Source organism: Phalacrocorax carbo, chromosome 2, assembly GCF_963921805.1.
Source record: "Phalacrocorax carbo chromosome 2, bPhaCar2.1, whole genome shotgun sequence".
NCBI lineage: Eukaryota > Metazoa > Chordata > Aves > Suliformes > Phalacrocoracidae > Phalacrocorax > Phalacrocorax carbo.
The window spans coordinates 104,159,727-104,177,601 of NC_087514.1; the positions used below are offsets into that span (position 1 = coordinate 104,159,727).

The following is a 17,875-nucleotide window of genomic DNA, read 5'->3' on the forward strand; positions in this document are numbered from 1 at the left end:
GAGGCCGGCCACAGGCTTTTGCATCGGGGGCCTGCTTTTTGCCAAAGACTTCAAGGGCAATAATGGGACAGTTTGACCAAACAGGCTTTTATCTTTCCGTTGCAGCGAGCGGCCCGTAGGCACTTTGCTGCAGTCTGTCAGGAGGCACCCGGCATGCCTGTGTGCTAACACAAACAAGAAAGGTGAAGCGTACAAAACGGAGCCCCACTACGTTGTGTATTTAACATTTTTTTCCACTGTTTTGGTCTTGTATAAAATATGTTTCCTGGTTCGCAATATGTTTCCATGTGATCTCATTAACTCGTGCTCTAGGGCAGTTGGAAGTTACTGTCAAAATGTGATTTTAAGTTGTTTTACCAATCAGATACACTGACCGTGCTTCCTTCCACCAAAAATACCTCTCGTTTTATGTATATGATAATGCTGGGCAACTGAGCACGGACGTCAACAGGATCACAGCCTACGCAACAGAAACTATGTTATTTAAAATCTTTCCAAAAAAATTGGTTAAGAATTTGTCACAACAGAGCTGGATTTTTTTCCTGTTATGTTACACATCTGTTCTATTTCAAACGTGAGGGCTGGAGGGGTGGGTTCCAACAAACAATTCGGGCTCCAAAATCTACCCGGTCATAATGATTTCGAGATAACCAGATTTGATTACCTCCTCTGTCTCTTCCTGAATACGCGGTACAATTTTCATCAAAAGCCAGGATGCCTTGGAAAATCACTGACGCCTTCCCCTCCCTCTCTTGCATTCCCATCTCTTTGGGGGCAGGAGGGAGCGGGCTCAGGCAGGCCGTCAGCCAGGTGCTGCCTCCTTTCTCGGGGTTTTATAGCGGGCATCAGTCTAAAAGGGAAACTGCTTTTTTGTATTGTTTCTAAAATTGATGATGCTTTTAATTTGTCCTAATTAAAGCTCAGTCTGCTTTAGGCTTTTCAAGTCCCACGGCAAGGGAATAAGAAGAGTATATCGTAAGAGTGTAATAATGCCTGCCTTAACAGAAACAGTCTTCCTGTGCCTCATGCTTCTCTTGGTTGCTTATGAGGACCGTGAGCTCGGAGGCTCAGCCCGGTCCCCAGGCGGTGGGCTCTTTGGAGCAGGTTTGGGCTCACACAACGTCCTCAGGGGCTATGAATGTGTGACACTATTCCTGCATGGAATATTCCTCAGCACGTGGGTGCTGAGGATGGCAATACAGGGTGGGAGGGCAGAGCCCAACCCTGCAGCCAAGGCTGAAGCTGCACAGGGTAACTCAGGCCTGCTGGGGATTTGTTTGCAGCGCTTCAGTTGCAGCCAAGGGCCTTGTGCCAAATCTTTGGACATAGAAAATATTTAGAGACTGAGCAGAGATTTTCAGGGGAAACTTTGGAACAAACCCTGAGTAGCAATAGGAATTGTACCTTTTCCAGATCAAAATGGGTTACCTAAACGTACCGATCTGCCTCAGAAACTAATAGAGGTAAATTATTACGCAGAGATGGTCTTTGTGAAGTTCCGCTTTAGCTTTTAGCTCCAAGGACTTTTTTTTTTATTTCAGTATAAATTGTGCATTGTGCTGTCTCATTCAAATGCAAGAAATTTCTGTCTGTAGTCCCTCTTTTATAGTTAATGCGGTAAATAGTTTCAAAAGAAGCACCCTACCAGGCAGCTGTTGCATGAGCAGGTGATGCTCTGTGATTCTCAAGCCCTTGGTGTCTCAGTCGTGTTCCTTTCTGCGACATTTCTCCATCGCTCCTCGGTGCTGTGTAATGCAGAATCTCTCATGGAGAAAAATGTCAAAGCCAAAATCGAAGTACAGGACTGGGCTTCTACCCTCGGGTATGGGGGCAGTGTTAGTGACTGTTTCCAAAACTAAAATCCTATTTTTGTTTTTCACTCACTCATTAGCATGTCCCACATCATCCTATATGACAACAAGAAGTATAAGCACTCTTGAAAGTGCCAGATTTCTGAGTATCTTACACATTTTTTATGACTTCCTCTTTAGCCGCTGTATTTGACTAAACACAACGTGAAATTTGCTAGAGACAGTTTCTTACTCCTTGAAAAGTAGTGCATTGTAGCTATTTCAAGTGTCATCAGTTTAATCCAAGGAGCGTGTTGGCTTGTAACACTTGAGTTTTCATTAAATGTAGTGTTTTTTGGGGGGAGGGGAGAAGAGAAATGGTTGCGCTTGTTGGTTGGGCGTATGGCACGTATGAGGTCTACCACACCAAAAGGAGCTTCCAGGAATAGACACCCAGTTCCAGGTGGCTTATAAAAGCTCCCTCTTGTACAGTTTATTTTTTTAACCATTGAAAGCCACATTTTCTTTAGCTGCAGTCTCTTTTTCAGCCTCAGAAATATACATGTATGTTCTTGACCTCACAGACACAGGGTCACGTAGTTTTACATACGGAGGCTGTAGTTTGCACCCAGAGAATATATGGCTGCATACCTGAATACCAGTTGCAAAAGCGCATTCGGTAGAAGCCAAAGGTCTGCATTGATGGGCTTGCTTCTGTTTTGTGGATTATTTTTTTTAATTCCACTTCTGTGACTGTGACAGCATTAAACTCAAGCATGCAAATGTAATTCACTGAGGCCCCAAACTGTATGATTTCCTTAAAAATAATGATTTAAAAATGTTGCATATTTTTTCTTTCTTTCTTTTGATTTGTGGACATTTCAGATGCTCTTGATGCTTTTCTTTTTTTCTTTAAATAGGTGGTTTGTTCTAGATCATGAGGTAGAGGACAACCTTATTTGGGAGAAGTTGAGTTTCTCAAGAAATTGGGGTTTTCTGAGGGGGGAGAAGGGCACCAGCTGTCTTAAGATGAGAGAGTCACGGGTGCAGTAGTACCGGATTTGCTGACCTGTGTGTTCATGGCAAACTTGTGTGGTTTTGGCGAGTGAGAGGAAGCTCCTCAGAGAAAGCAAAGGCAGGGCTCTCTGAGTAAGACCCAGTGAAATGGGGGGCTTGTGGCTGTGTGTCAGTGACCATCTCCTGGGACTCGTTAGTTAGTTAGTTAGTTAGTGTTAGTTAGTTAGTTAGTGTTAATTGGGGTGCAGGGGGAGTGGATGGGGAAGAACCCACAATGCTTCAAACTTTTTTCTCTCTCCTGCTATCTGCATGCTGGATGGGGATCTTTAGATGCTTCAACAAGTTTGGTTTGCCACCACGTAGTGGCGGCTTTTGATTACATTAGGTTGCTGTACCATAAGGCTGAAGACTGCTTGGAAGCCTGTCTCAGTAAACTGATATTTTTTTGTTTGTTTGTTTGATTTAATCCTCCCCACGCTTTCTCCTGAGTGTTTTTCAGTTCATTCAAACTCCCCTGTGAGCAGCTTATTAATGGCCTTCCTTCACCAGCTCGTTTTAGCACCGTGTTATTCTAAATTCAGAAGGAGCAGAGGTGCGATGCCAGCCACTAGTTATCTCAATTCCTGCAGCAATAGTTTCTTATTCTTTCTCTAAGCCAACAAACGCAAAATTTCCCATGCTGATCGATCTCGGAATGTGAAATTTCAGGACGGTATTGTTAAGTATTATCTGGGAGTATGACGATGACTCGTTTTCAGACTTCAGCGTGAGGAATTCCAGCACGCCACATGCACTCCATGGAGGAGCAACTCGCTCCACATGCCAGCAAAATCCAGCCAAGTCTGGGGTGGGATGCAGCATCTATTTTAACAGCTCGCAGCCAGGTTGCTCAATTGTCAGACAGGAAATTTAAAAAAAAAAAAAGAGAGAAAATCTACCCACGTTAACTCATAGGTGAAGTATAAAGCAGGTTTATTTTTCTGACCATAACCAAGTTGGTAGACACGTAGGCATCATTGTTGTTTTCTGTGTCTTTGAAAAAAACACACAAGGATCTTTAACAAGCATCTGCTTCGATGTGAGACACGGGTAATAAATAATAAATTGTAACCATATTTGCATTTGGTGCACAGTTGGAGCGGGGGCAAGCTAGAAGCCCGGTAAAAGTTTTAGCAGCCCTGTGGTTTCTCTAGTTTATGTTTTTGTTTCTAAAGGAACACTCCCTGTTAGAAAAAATAAGTTTAGTGCAGGGCACCCAGTCTCGGCCACACTCCTTCTGAATCACTTGCTTCACTTGAGGCACTGAAACACACTTACCACCGTGCTCTTCCAGGCAGTGGCTTATGCCGCTGTCAGGCAGCTCTGTGGGGTAGATGACTCCATGCTGTGGTACTTGGCCAACAAGCAGGGTTAGTCCCTGTGCGAGACCAGCGGTTGTTCTGACACTTTGTGCACGGCAGCCTAGTTAAGGACAAAAACGTTTGCAAATCTTTTTTTCAAGTGGCCTTGGGCATCTAGTAGCTTAGAAAGTGCAATGGTAATTTAATGCCCAAATGCATAGCAGTCATGTGAAAATGGGGCTTAAACACCTTTGCAAAGTTTAGTGGAAGTTTTTGGCTTTGTTTCCTCCCTTTCTGTATTATTGCAGCGTGCTGCTTAGTATCTTTCTTTTTTTTTTTTTTTTTTTTTTTGGGACTTGATAAATCTTTCTGCTAAAGGCAGAAGTCAGCCAGACTGGATAATCTGTTTTTGATTTAATCATATTGCGTATCTGGTATAATGCAAAATAAATCACTATTCATCTGTTTTGTAATCTGATTTATGGTAGGACGGAGTTACATTGAGCGAGTTTTCTGCAGCCTAACACCAGGTTTTGTGAACCCGCCTTGAAACAACCATCCCTCATTACAGCAGGACACACAGAAAGGAATGGGATAGGTTTTCAGTTGGTGGAAAGTTCAATCTGAGGGAAATACACTGATGCATATTTGATAGGAAGACTGCGTGGAGACCTTTTATTTCTCTTTGTGACCCCTGTGGAGGGGCTCTTCTCCCCTCTGCGTGATGCTGGCTAGGTGAGGTAGTTTGACCCTTTCCAAATTGATAAGGTTTATTCGCAGCAACCAGATTTGATTTTACGACTACACCATTTGCTTGGTGACTTTTTCCTTTAACCACGTTTAGCTGCAGGAAGTTAAGTGCATGATGAAGATAACCTAACATAGGAAATAGCTCTGACAGCCTCAGCCCATGACACTGTTAAATGCATCACTCTGCTTCCTTTATCAGGAAAACTGCCATTAATTGTCAATTTATAATTGGGCAGGTGGTATTTTGGAATTTCAATGATAGGTTACAGGCTGACACCAAACTGTATTTTTATTTTCAGGCCTTATTTTAGAACATGAATTTTACAACTTAATTATGCTGACATTTTCAGGTGCTGATTTGAAAGGGGTTTTTTGCGGGTTTTTTCTTTGTTTTTCAGAGAGATGTAATTAGTTACAGAACTATTACTTACTTACGTGTATCTTTAAAAAAAGTCCCTCTTCACTTGAGGGCTACATGCTGCTGGTTCCAGAGTTGTCCTTTTTAATTAAGTGTTTAAAATTTCTAATCTGATCGATGTTGTGTCCTCAGAAAAAAAAAAAGATCCATCAAGTGAGAATTTACTTAAAACCAGAAACATCTGTTTAAAAATGTGTGCTGATCATCACCAGGAGAGACACAGCTGTTCTGCTCTCTCTTTGTAATTTATCATTAGTCAAATATGGTTTATCCAGAATTTTTTTTTTTTGAGACTTTTTCAGACTAAAATATGTGTACCTAACATGCTAGGCAAAGAGTAGTGGCTATGTACAGTGGCCAATTGCCTGTAATTTTTTGCCATCTCTTCACTCTTTGTATGAGTGTCTAGAAGCGGAAGAGCTTCTCACCCCCAAGGTGGGCCCTGGCCATTTTTGGGGAAAAGGCTTGCACAGGAGCTCAGAAGATGTAGCATCCTGACTCCAGCCAAGGCTGGGGCTCCCGTGCTTGGGGGGACGGTAGCCAGATTCAGCATTTGTCCCTGGCAGAGTCTTACCTCTGCAGAGAGCGCCCTGCTGGCTCCTGCTAAATCCAGATGTTCATGGGAGCTGGAAGCCCTCACAGAGGCAACATCATTCTTCTGGATTAACTCCCCTTTGGGCTGAGCTGGGAGCTGTATGGCTATTGTCTTCTCTCCCCCTCTGTTATTTTTGAGGATGCTCTGTGTCCTAAGGGCTGGAGAGCAGAGCAGCTGGAAGTTTGGAGCCTGTGACTCGCCAGCAAGCCGTGCTGTGGTAGCACGGGGTGCCCAGGGAGTGAGGGTGGTCCTGGTCCTCACCCAGGGCTGGGACGTACTGGCTCCAGCTGATACCAGTAATGCATGTAGTGCATGTCTATAGGCATTCAAATCACATGGCTCAAATTGGCATATTTATAAGCAGTGAAGAATGGTAATGTAGAGAGACTTAGCACCACCTGAAGACCCATCAGTGTATCTGCATATGTGCACTAGCAGGTAGGGGTTAAATAGGCCAGTGATAAAGGTCTGGATAAGCACTTTAAAAAAAAAGGCAAGGCAAAATAAAACCCTGAGTGCGAGTGGTTAAAGTCTCTGGTCCACAGTGGGAGACAGCAGGGATGCTTCAGGGGGTGTAAAAGCTGTAATGCCTGTGGTGCGAAAGCGTCCTGGGATAGCGTGTGGATAGCGTGTGGATTGCAGGGACAGTAAAATGGACTATTCGGTCTCCAGCTGAATATGTGCTTGTAATAGATGCATCCAGTGCAGAAGCTCTTTCGCATCCTTTCCCTCCCAGCCAGCTCATTTCAGCCGTGATTCATGCTGCTCAGACTCTCCTTGCACCAGGGCTATAGCAGCGAGGCAGGGAACCGGTAAATCCCCAGCGGCCAGCCTCCTCACAGGCTGGGGTGAGAATTAATGAGCCCTTCAGCTTCCTCGTCTGCACGCTGCGGCGGGACGAGCCCTCTCGCCATGGCACGTAGCCCCAGTCCGTGGCAACCACAAAAGGGTCAAGGACCATGGTTTTCTGCTTGCTGGTCATCTTCTCAATGCTGATGGGAGAGATACTGAAGTTTGATGTAAGAGGACAGGGTAGTATGCTGCAGTTGTGCTGTGTAACTACTTATAAAGGCTTTTGAAGAAGATCTGGTGAGGAGAATTCACCAAAGGAGAGAATATACACTAGACATAAAATCAGTGTTTTCATCATGAAGCTTTTTGCTTCAATTTTAAGATGAAATCATTTGTCTCATACCTAACACCGTTTCAACAGCACTTGTTTGTTTCTTTTTCTTTTATTTTTTATCTCAGTGTCAAATTGGCATTTCTTACAGCCAAGCTCTCCTCACTATTTTCAAGTGTGGTTTTACGCTGGAAGTGTGTTTCTAAGAATGACACTTCCCCACCATCGCATGCTGTTGGGCCTGCTTGCTTGTGTGATGGGAATGAGTCCTTAATATTTTAGTTAATTGCAGAGTCAATACAGGGCAGGAAGAGCGAGCTGGATTTTCTTCTGGCTTGTGCATCATCATTAGGAGGATCTGTAAGCAAGTTCTGACTTCAGAACTTGATCCTTTGCAGTGCATGAACCAGAAAGAGACCAGCTTTGCTTTGAGACTCTGTGACATGTTTTGTGTTGGGAAGGAAGCTGGGAAGTGGCTTTTTTTCTTCCTTCTGCCCCCTGTAAACTGAGCAGATTTGTTGAAATCCATTAGATTCATTAAATGCAGAACTCCTCTGGGGCTGGTTTGGCATTCACTTCCAAAGCAGAAATCCTCTTCCTTAAGTTGCTCTGCATCTTCCTGCCTGCCTTTCTCCTTTTGGTTCAAGAATCAATATATTAAGATATTTGTAAGCTGTGTCGTAACATTTTTCCATTTTGTTTACAAACGGGATAGCATCTGAGCCATCAGATATGCTCGACCCATAAATCTTCATAAAATAACCATTACCTTCTAAATTACTTATGTCATGGCTTTATCCATATTGATGAAATTTTAAATGTAAGGTGGTGAAGGATGAACTGCGAAACACGGTCTCTAAAGTAATAGTGCTGGATGCTTGTGGTTTGTGATAGTGTACTTGATGTTAATTTTTAATATGTTTTCCTTTCCATTATAGCCCATCCCTGCCTGCTCTTGATTGGCAGCTGCCATCTCACTCAGGACCTTATGAACTGCGTATTGAAGTGCAGCCGAAATCCCACCACCGAGCTCATTACGAGACGGAAGGCAGTCGAGGGGCTGTGAAGGCATCTGCAGGGGGCCATCCTGTTGTGCAGGTACCAAAACATGTAACAAGGAGCACAGATTGTTCACCTCGGCGCTCTGTGGTTAGCAGCCTTTCTTCTCCAAAACCGAAAAGTGACAGGAGATTTTTTCCTGTCCTCAAAGATTACTGCGCATGAGTGTGCCTTAGAGCGTACTTTAAACTGGATGGACAAAGCCTTTTCTAAAAACAAGGCAAGAGCATCCACTTGCTCTTAGCAATGTGAATATGGCCCAAGTGGATTGCTGCTCTGTCCATGTACGACCGAGCAAGTGTCCAGCTGGCAAGTGGTGACCGTGGACCTATCTGTGCAGTCAGATTCCAGACATACAGTTTACACTCAGGTCAGCTGGGGATGTGCCTCAGTACACTTAGTCTTTAACTTGTGGTTGGGTTAATCAGAGCTGTGAACGTGTGTCGCAGGTCAGACCCATAGCAGTAATGTGGAAGTATGTTGCTCGTTTGGATGTTGCAGTGAATGCTGAGCAAAACAAGGCTTTTTGAGTTTCTTCTGTTTAGTTCTTTAAACCCTTCCAGCTACTCTGGAAAACATCTGAGGTCTGAATCCAGTTTCATGAATTCTACCAGACTCCTCAGTTACTGTATATAAAGCATTTAATTTAATAACTCTGTAAACTGACCCTTAATTCATTTATATGACTAGTCTCATTCATTTTTAAAGGACTCTTCTCAGGAGTGGGAAGAACAAGATTTAGTTGTTTAAAGCAAAAAAAAAAAAAAGAAAAATTAGTGGGGGAAAGGCAACTGTGCCTGTCCGTCCTCAGCTGCTTCTTTCTCACACAGAAGTTAAACTTTCAGTGCTTTCTGTTGGGGTTGTGACCCCCCTCTGCCACGGAGCCCAGGTTCTATCACTGCCCAGACACTGTGGGACCCACGGGAGTCAGGGCACTGTCTGTGGGAGGGAGGCAGGCGCTGCCGCCCTGCTCACGCTGCTTGGGTTTGTGCCACAGCTCCTTCCTGAAGCAGCGGCTTGTCGAAAGACTGGATGGCTCGAGATGATGTATAGACCACACATGCAGGGCTTGTGCGCGTTTGTTTATTTGCTGTAAAACTGTGTTAGCAAACACGTCGTTGGAAGGAACGATGCGAGTTTGAGATGACATCAGGCAGGGAGTGCCACTACAGAATTTGTGCACTGCTGCGGCAGCTGAAAAAGGAAAGTGAGGGGAGTTGTGAGCAGCAAACACAGTTCGCTCTTTAGCTCTGCCAAAACCCATCAGTGACATGGGATTATGGAAGTGATCTGCTGAAAGACAAAAGGTTTTAGCTGAACATTTGTGGATGATATTAAAGAGGGGTTTGTGGCAGACATACATGATGACAATTAATACCTACTCTGTTTGTGGCTTGATGCAAGGAAATGTAAATGGGGAGGCATCAATTCGCAGCGGCCCGCCTGGCGTTTAAAGTTTCCTACGTGCTTTTTGGAAAGACTGAATGTGATGCCAACATTTAATTGGACTAAATGCATCCAGACATTTCCCCTCTCATCCCCTGTCCTGGTCTGTCGGGAGTGAGCGTGCTACTTCCAAACAAAAACAAGTGTCAGAAGAGAGGAGAGGAGAGGAAGCTGCGGAAGGGCATGAAGAGAGAGGGGAGGAAGCAGCCAGTCCTAGCCCTGTCAATTGGCTCTACCGGTTTAATAAAGACTAATGTATTTTTCAGTCCTTTTATTACAACCTGAACATCCTTTTCTCCAAAAAGAACAGAAACAGAGAGAGGGCCAGAAAAAGCTTCTCCATGTTGACATTGCCATCCCATCCAGAGTATCTGTTTGAGGAAATAATTAAAAGCTTCTGACTTAGACCAGAGTTGGATGGATGGATGAAAAGTACTTCCAAAAAAGAAAGAAAATACTTATAAATGCTTTTTATAAGCGAAATAGTAAGCAATTATAAATAAAGAAGTACTTTAAAAACAAAAGAATAAATCAATAAATGAAAGGAGGAGCAAGAAATCTAGGGATTAACTTCTGATAAATCGGTGACTGACAAAAGCTGTAAAATGAATCTCTGAATCGACGTATTTCCAGATGTTGCAGGTGTTCGGGTTGAGTTTGATTCAGTCCACTACGTTATACAGAAAGGAACCCAAGCTTCAAAGTTCATACCACAGTGTAAGCTCAAACAGTACCTAAGGGTCTTCAGGTGAGAGATTCTGGATCAACTTTTCCCTCTTAACATTTCCCAGTGTTTTCAATTGTTTTGGCTCAGAGAAACCCCTCATAAAACTGCTCTGGCCTCTTGCACTACCCTTCGGTGTTAGTTTTATGCCCCGTGTGGGCAGCCAGGTCTTTCTTATGTGGCTGCTTTGGGGGTGTTTGCTTAAATTGTGCTTTTGTTAAAGCTCTTCCCCTTTACCTTCTACAAGAGGAGAATGTGGAAGAGGTCTCTTCCTCTCTCTTCCATTTTAAACCCCCTCTCACTAACATCTTGCTTCCCAAACCAGGAGATGTTCTGACACTAATACCTCCACATATCTATAGGGCATGCTAAGGCAGAGGAGAAGTAGATCCAAAAAGCATCCACTGCTCATGGCGCGGTTCCCCAGTAAAATTGCCAGGAGGTTGCTTTCGCTGCAGCCAGAGTGTGTTTTTTTTTTTTTTTCCAGGCAACATTAGCTTCCTTGCTGCTGCTCTGTCTGTTGTAGGAGGTGGAAGGGTCCGAGAATCAAAGGTTTCCAAGCCAAGCGTCCTGGACGAGGAGAGCAGTGGTGTAGGAGGGCAGGAGTCTCTCATGGGTGTGACATCAAGTCCAGGGTTGGAGACCATTTTTTTCCTTGGCTCTAGTGGCTCCTCCAGGCTGTTGACTTTTCTCTGGAGCTGGAGAGGGCTGCAAATAAAGCTGAAGAGCTTTGTACTGGGACACAGCAGCATGCCAAACGCCCACTGGTGTATGAGGTTACTCTCCTCTCCCAAACCTGGGCCTGGGAAAGGGCAGGCAGTACTGAGCATGGCAGGCTGCTGTGGGGGTTTATGCTGACCCGTGAAAGGGGCAAGCCTGGTGGGTGCTGGCGGCTGCCCGCGGCAGCAGAGTCTTGCCCCGACCTGGTGCTGGAAGGCGCCACTCGTTCCTTATCATCTCTCCATCTTCTGCGTGGGGCTTGCTCACTGGAGACTCCAGCGGGCTGTCTCCCAGGCGTATTTCAAGCCAGCAGGATTTCCTATGGATTTTCTTCTGTGGAGGGACTGTACCCTCCCTTCTGTACTTACAAACAGTATGGTTCTGAGCGCTTCAAGTTGCCTGTGAGGTCTAATGAGCCCGGTAATGCAATATTCCTCTCTCTCACATTTTACCTTTGCCTGTTTGGGTGTTTGGCTGCCATGGCAGCCCCAAGCTATTGCCGTTCTCGATTGCTAAACGTTTTGAGAGTGGGATGAGGCGGCGCACCTAGCGAGCTAAAAATGCTGCAGAAGATTGGCAAGCGAGCAGTGCCGGGGAGTGGTGCTGATGAGCTCACGGCTGGCACCAGCTTTTACCCCTTGGCTCGGGGAAGTATTTTGTGAGTTGTTGTTGCCTTCGGTGATTACAGACTGAGGTACTCCCCCCTCTGAGTCAGAACAGGGCCTGTGCCCCAGCTGGCATTGGGTTTTACGAAGCTGCACTCCATGCCAGGTGAGGGTGAAACCTGGGACCACTCCAGGGAGCAAAATCACGCCTGTTAGCATCCTGCTGGCACCTCCGCTTTTGCAGGAGTTCATGACGAGGGTGAGCATGTCTCTGAGTGGAGCAAGATGAAGTGAACGGGGACTTCAGGAAGCACACAGAGTTAGATAGCTACAGCCATATTTTAAGTGAGGTGAATTTAATTCAAGGAGTTTACATCCAGAATATCTTAAAAACGTCCTCCATTTAGACTTATCTCCCATTCTTCATTTTAAAAGTGGTGGTGAGGAGTTGCACAAGATGGGGGTTACATTCCAGCCAGCGATGGCTCTGTTTCAGCTGCAGGTGAGTAACCTGGCAGATAAAAGTTTGGGATCCCCAAGGAGGGATGGCACCAGATTATAAATATATGATCTATACATATTCTAATTAATAACTCATCTTTGGAATAAGTCAAGCTCTTTGGCTGCCTGAGACGGAATTTTTACAAGCAGGGTGTGGTGTATCTGTGAGATAAAATCCAAATACTCAAGAATGTTTAATTAAAAGGTATGATGTACTCCCATAGACTAAAGGGTGAAAGAAAAATATTCAAATGCACAGAATAGTCTAGTAAGCACTTTCAAAAGTCATGATTATTTTTCAGTTTTTTGACACAAAATATGCCAGGAATTTTTTTCAAGATCACTCTTGATGTGAGGTAGATAAATCAGTTAGAAAAAGGGAAGAAAAGGAGCTGTAGGGTTTTGAGTTTGTTGGGAGGTTTTTTTTGTTTGTTTGTTGTTGGGGGGTTTTTTTTGTTTTTTTTTTTTAATCTAGGTAACCCATACTAGCCAGAATGTTTTCCTCTTGGAAAAATATGTGAATATTGAAGATACAGTGATTGCTGCCTTGCCTTTCACTGTATCACATTGCAATAAGATGGTAGAGGTTGTGTATGTCTTGTTACTCCAATGCAGAACTTGATCTGAGCCTGTGCACAGATGAATAGTCTGCACTCCCTCATTTTACAGGCAAAACACAATGATTTGTCTGCCGATTTACATAGTCAAAATGTTGTCTGTGCCAAGAGATTTGCTCACAAGAGTTGGCTTGTGTCGTTCCTTGACAAGATCTCAAGTAGGCACTTCAGGTCCGATTTTCAAAGGCCTTGAGGCATATGTTGGGATTTTTAAATCCCCTTATTAAACAAGTGTCAAACTCTTCTTTAAAGCAACTGCTGTCTCAATATTTTTGTACATCTCCACATCACCATACTTAGGCACCAACATGCCTCTGAGCTATTTGTGCCCCCCAGTAACACATGGAGGGTGTTATCATTTGCTTCCCATGGATCAGTTGGTTTTGTTTCTTTTGCATAACGAGCTCAAGTAGTCCAGGTCCAGGTGCTGTCCACCACAGGTATCTGTCAGAGTCCTTTCATCTGGACCCAAGAGCTATGAATACATTTGCAAACCCCCCAGGGAATAGAAAGCCTTGTCCATCAAACCATTGTGACTTCAGGGGGCAGCAGTCAGTCCAGCGAGCTGCACATGCATTCAGGTTGGGGCTTTATGTTCTAACATCACAGTCTCGTATAGCACTTCTCATGCACCTGGCTTCACAAATAGTTAAGAGCGTGAGGTAATAGGGTTGTGCAGCTACGCAGAAGGCAAGATGGGAAGAAGAGAGAAAGGAAGAGCTAAAGGACAAGGCTGGAAAGAGGTGTTCACCACTGATGACAGGAAGGAGATGAAGGGATAATGAAGCTTGGAGGAAGGCTCTTCCAGCCAGAGTAGGGAAAGTGCTTTGCAGCAATGCTCTGATGTTGCACAGCAAGAGTGAGCCCGTGGTTAAGTTTTAAGTAGGATCATAGGATAGTGTGGGACTTCTTGTATATCTGCAGTGCATGTGTAAGTGCTTTTCTTGGTAGGGGTCCCCCAGCACTGTGAGTTTGTTTGAAACAACAGGGCTGCCACCATTTCTGGATGAGTCAAGGGAACTGGAAGGAAACCAGTCCCTGGTGGGTCCAGCTCATGGCCATCTGACACCTGACCAAGAGGAGTGGATGTGGAAAAAAACACGTTAGCTGCTTTCCCCTTTCCTCTCTGGGTCTATCAGAGCAAAGAAGGGGGCATATTCTCGTTAGTAAGCAGTGATTCAACTTGTCATGCCACAGTGGACTTCCTCTCTATGCTGCTCTTAACTTCTTTTTAGAAGACAGCGTCGCCCTTTTATCCAGATGGAAATACAATCCTTTCTTATAGTGAGGATATAAAGACATTGGCAAGCACCTGTTAGCCAGGTTGCAATTAATAACACTAAGCCATGCAACCATACAATAAACCAGACAGGGAGCCTACATTTTACAGCTTTGTTTTAGACAGCCGCTACTTCTTAAGACTAACTCTAAGCTGAATGGCTTTCTCACTTCTTGCATCTGTGTAGTTAAAGCTAACCTCAAACCAGCAAACAGATAATCAGAACTGAAAAGTAGAATGACTTGGCAGATGTTTTAAGGCTGCTCTAAAGCCAACAAATGGAAGAAAGCCCATTGAAAGCTTTTTATCATGGTTTTTCATTGTTAGAAGAACACATTTTGGGAAGGGGGGAGTTTCTCTTTTTCCATACTTCACATGAAGTTGGTCCCGCAGGGTAGCTCCACAAGCCCAGGCGTATAGGTAGCTTATGGCCTTCCTGCAGAGGGGCAAGTGCAGGAGGGAGCTGTTCTGGAAGGTGTGCTGCTGTCCGCTGGTGAAGACTTCATGACCCTGAAAATGCAACTTCAGCTCTGATTTATGAGTAGTCCTGGGGACAGGCCTCTGCTGTTTGGCGCAACAGCCCATTCCAATTGAAAAAGAAATTTCCACCAGCCAGCGCTTGGAGGATGCACTCTGCTCTCCTTTAAAAATGATACCTCGCCCACACTTGGCCTGACAGACACTGCAGTACATATCCTGGCTGTTGGGACACTGAGATATTCAATCTGGCTTTCCACCCTGAAGGATTTAGCCCAACATCCTAGGTTTGCCTTCAGTTTGGACTCGCTGGCCACTGGCAAAGCAGAAGTTAGTGTTGGCCTTGAGGGAGGAGGGGTTGGAAGGTGCTCCCACTCCTCCACTGTTTCCATTCCCTCTGAAAGGGGATGATGATATCAGCTCCCAACTTTCCTCTTCCTTGGCCTCTCCCAGCTTCCTTTCTGCCTCATCCTTTGCAACAACGGAGTTGGTGGCATTGCTCTCACTGTGAGATAACTTCTAGCTATCCTCTGGTGGTGTTTGATAAGGCAAAGACCTAGGCTAGACCTAGGAAGGAAGCAGAGGAGCCACATTTATCACCACCACTGCTCCAGAGCCATCCTTTCTGCTTCCCATGTCAGGGTTGTTTTGGTGACCAGCAGCACACGCACCCTGAGTGTTAGAAACAACGAAATGGAAGTGTCTGCAAGACCGAGAGAGAGAAAATAAATGTAGTAGTCTTTCTTCTCTTAGTCATCATTTACTTTGTCCTCAGGACACATGTTGCATCCTTTCACTTGGTAAATTGTTTGTACTGTGGACAGAGTTTCTTCTGCACATTGTTGGAAAGGGTGATTCATTATTATTTATTATCAATATTATCAATATACACATATTATCAAAATGTGTATCGCTGTTCTCAAGGGAGGAATCAGGGCTCATCCTTGACTGTTTGAGTGATACGCTTTTTTTGTCCTTTCCATCCCTTTTGCCCCCTGCTTAATATCGCATCACTCCTGCTAAAAGTTGCAGGCGCCTTATCTCTTCCTCTGTCTCCAAATTTTCTTTCTAGAAGTTGCCATTCCCCTTTCCTGCAAGTGATTAGGTCCCAAGCAAGATAAGAAAAATGCCCCCTGCCTTGATTTTCCATATAACTAAATAAAATGCAAATGTATCTGTAGGCCTGGGCAGTATCTATCTATCAGCATGTGGTGTTTGGTGAAGATGGAAACAAAAAATTAATATAATCAGCAGTTGAAATAGGCGATTTCTTTGCAGTGGTGTGCTAGGAAAATACCTGCACAAGCCACAGCAGCCCAGCAAAAGCATTTGTAGTACTGCTAGTGAGACTGATGCAAATGTGCTTACAGAGCTAAATGTTCCCAATTCCTTCCTTTGTACTCTCTGTCAAGTTCTGCTAGAGCTCAGGAACCTGTAGTGTGATCTGTTCTCTCTTACATTGCTTTTTTTAAAAAGTATTAGAGAGAACCAGTCCAGTTTAAGTGATATGAGAAGAGAAAAACAATAGTCAGTGAGATTCCTGAGGGTTTTGGCACATACGAAAGCTTAAAAAGTGGTCATAATGTAAAACCAAAAATTGGCAATTGCTTAATTCATGCTCTAATAGACCTTTGTCTTTTGGGAGCATTATTCGAATGCATGAGCTGTTCATGTTAAAAAACGTCCACTGCATCTTCATAGTGGTTGCTCTCTCACAATGACAATTGGTGGGGTGATGAGTTTTTTTCCCAGTAAATTTGTGGTAGAAGCACCCTCCCACTGAAAACGCATGCATCAGGGGGAACACCGAGAAGTGGTCAGAGTCACAGAATCATAAGGCCACAGTTCTACAGACCTCTCTGAGCTTCAGCAACTCTTCTTCCCTCCCAGTATCTGAGAAGGAGCTGCAGACGCTTCTGCTTAGCCAAAAGAGGCGACCAGTAGTGCTACAAATGGGTACCCACTTTTCTAAGGAAAAATACAACACAGGTAGACCTTTTGCTAGCCTCAAATTACCACACCTCAGTTATATATATATATAAAAAAAAAAAAAAAGGCAAAACCTGAACCCAAACCACATTCAAAGCAGTATTGGGGCACTGCAAAAGTCAGTCAGCTTATCCTGCTTAATTCAAGCACTTGCTTAGGAGTTTGCTGACTAGGAGTCAGCAAATTTTTAAGAAAATAAAACTGTGGATGGGTAAAATGTTGAGGGCTGGGTTTAAAATGGCTTTACAGGGAGGCTCAGGTGATATGTGAGGCTGCGGTCTGGGCGCGAACCGCAGTTGTTGACTTGACTTAGTTTTGGTTGCAGTGAGAAGCCCTACACCAAAGTTACCAATCAGCAAATCTGCCCCAGACTTGTCAGATTATTGCACGTTGACATGCACCCAAAAGCTGAAATGAAACACAGTTAAAATTAAAATGCAGCTTTACCAAAAGCCAGATGCTTCATTATAAGCTGAGCTAACCTACCTGCCAAATACCGCTAACCTTCATGAGGCAGGTGATTAATTTTTTACAAGTCTGCTTTGGCAACTAGACACCTGTCCTCTATTGCTAAAAGTAATATCTCAGGGCAAATGATTTTTTTTCTTCTTGGTATCCAAATTACATAAAACATGCATATAATGAAAACTATATTGTGTGAATTCTGTATGAAGATATACTGGGGGCTAGTTCATATTTCAGATCACTTTCACACCAATGTAAGTCCATTGGAATAATTTCTGGTTTTATACTTTTTAATTTTAGTATGTTAGAAGAGTAAAAAAAATCACATCCATAACATACCTTGTAATCTGGAATGTCAGTATATGGTTATAATATATATTTTCCATTTTAATCAGTCATTGTTCCAACTAACAGGCTGAATCAGTGGAAAATGTGGTGTCAAGTTACTGGGTTGCTCTTTCAAAGTACGTTGCAGCTTTCATTATGAGCAGGGGTTTATCATTTCTTCCCTGGTGAAGAATAGCTCAAGATCTTCTTTGATACATGCCATGAAAGGGAGATGATCCCTTACAGCATCTGCTATATACATACACATAAGTAAAATATGTTGCATGCTGTCAGTGCAGCAAAATCAAATAAACTTTCTCCTCCCTCCACATGTTTAAGAAATAATTTAGCAGGAGTTGCGTATTTTCACTGAAACAGTTGAAACACACTAGTGATCAATTTACTTGCACATGGTAAAAATAATACAGGTTGCAGACAGATTTGTAATAAGGTTTTTAAACACCTGTTTTTAATGTTTCAGTACCCAATAAAGCAGAGGAACTCCTGCTTTTGGTTTGCATGCAGACATTATGTACACTGGGATTTAAAAGTCTACTGCCTAGGTTTCAAATGCAGCCCTGTTCAAAGCAGTTAGCAACACTTGCAGGCACAGCATGGGTACGTTTTTGGGAG

At 43.9% G+C, this 17,875-nt stretch overlaps 1 protein-coding gene across 6 annotated transcripts in view; it reads left to right on the top strand.

Moving 5' to 3' along the window:
• NFATC1 (nuclear factor of activated T cells 1) overlaps positions 1-17,875 on the top strand; it is a 117,787-nt gene that overhangs the window by 12,472 nt on the left and 87,440 nt on the right. For all 6 annotated transcript variants that reach the window (XM_064443731.1, XM_064443735.1, XM_064443736.1 and 3 more), the window contains exon 3: positions 7,972-8,131. In XM_064443731.1, the coding sequence (XP_064299801.1) occupies positions 7,972-8,131 (160 nt within the window). The remainder of the gene's footprint in view (positions 1-7,971; positions 8,132-17,875) is intronic.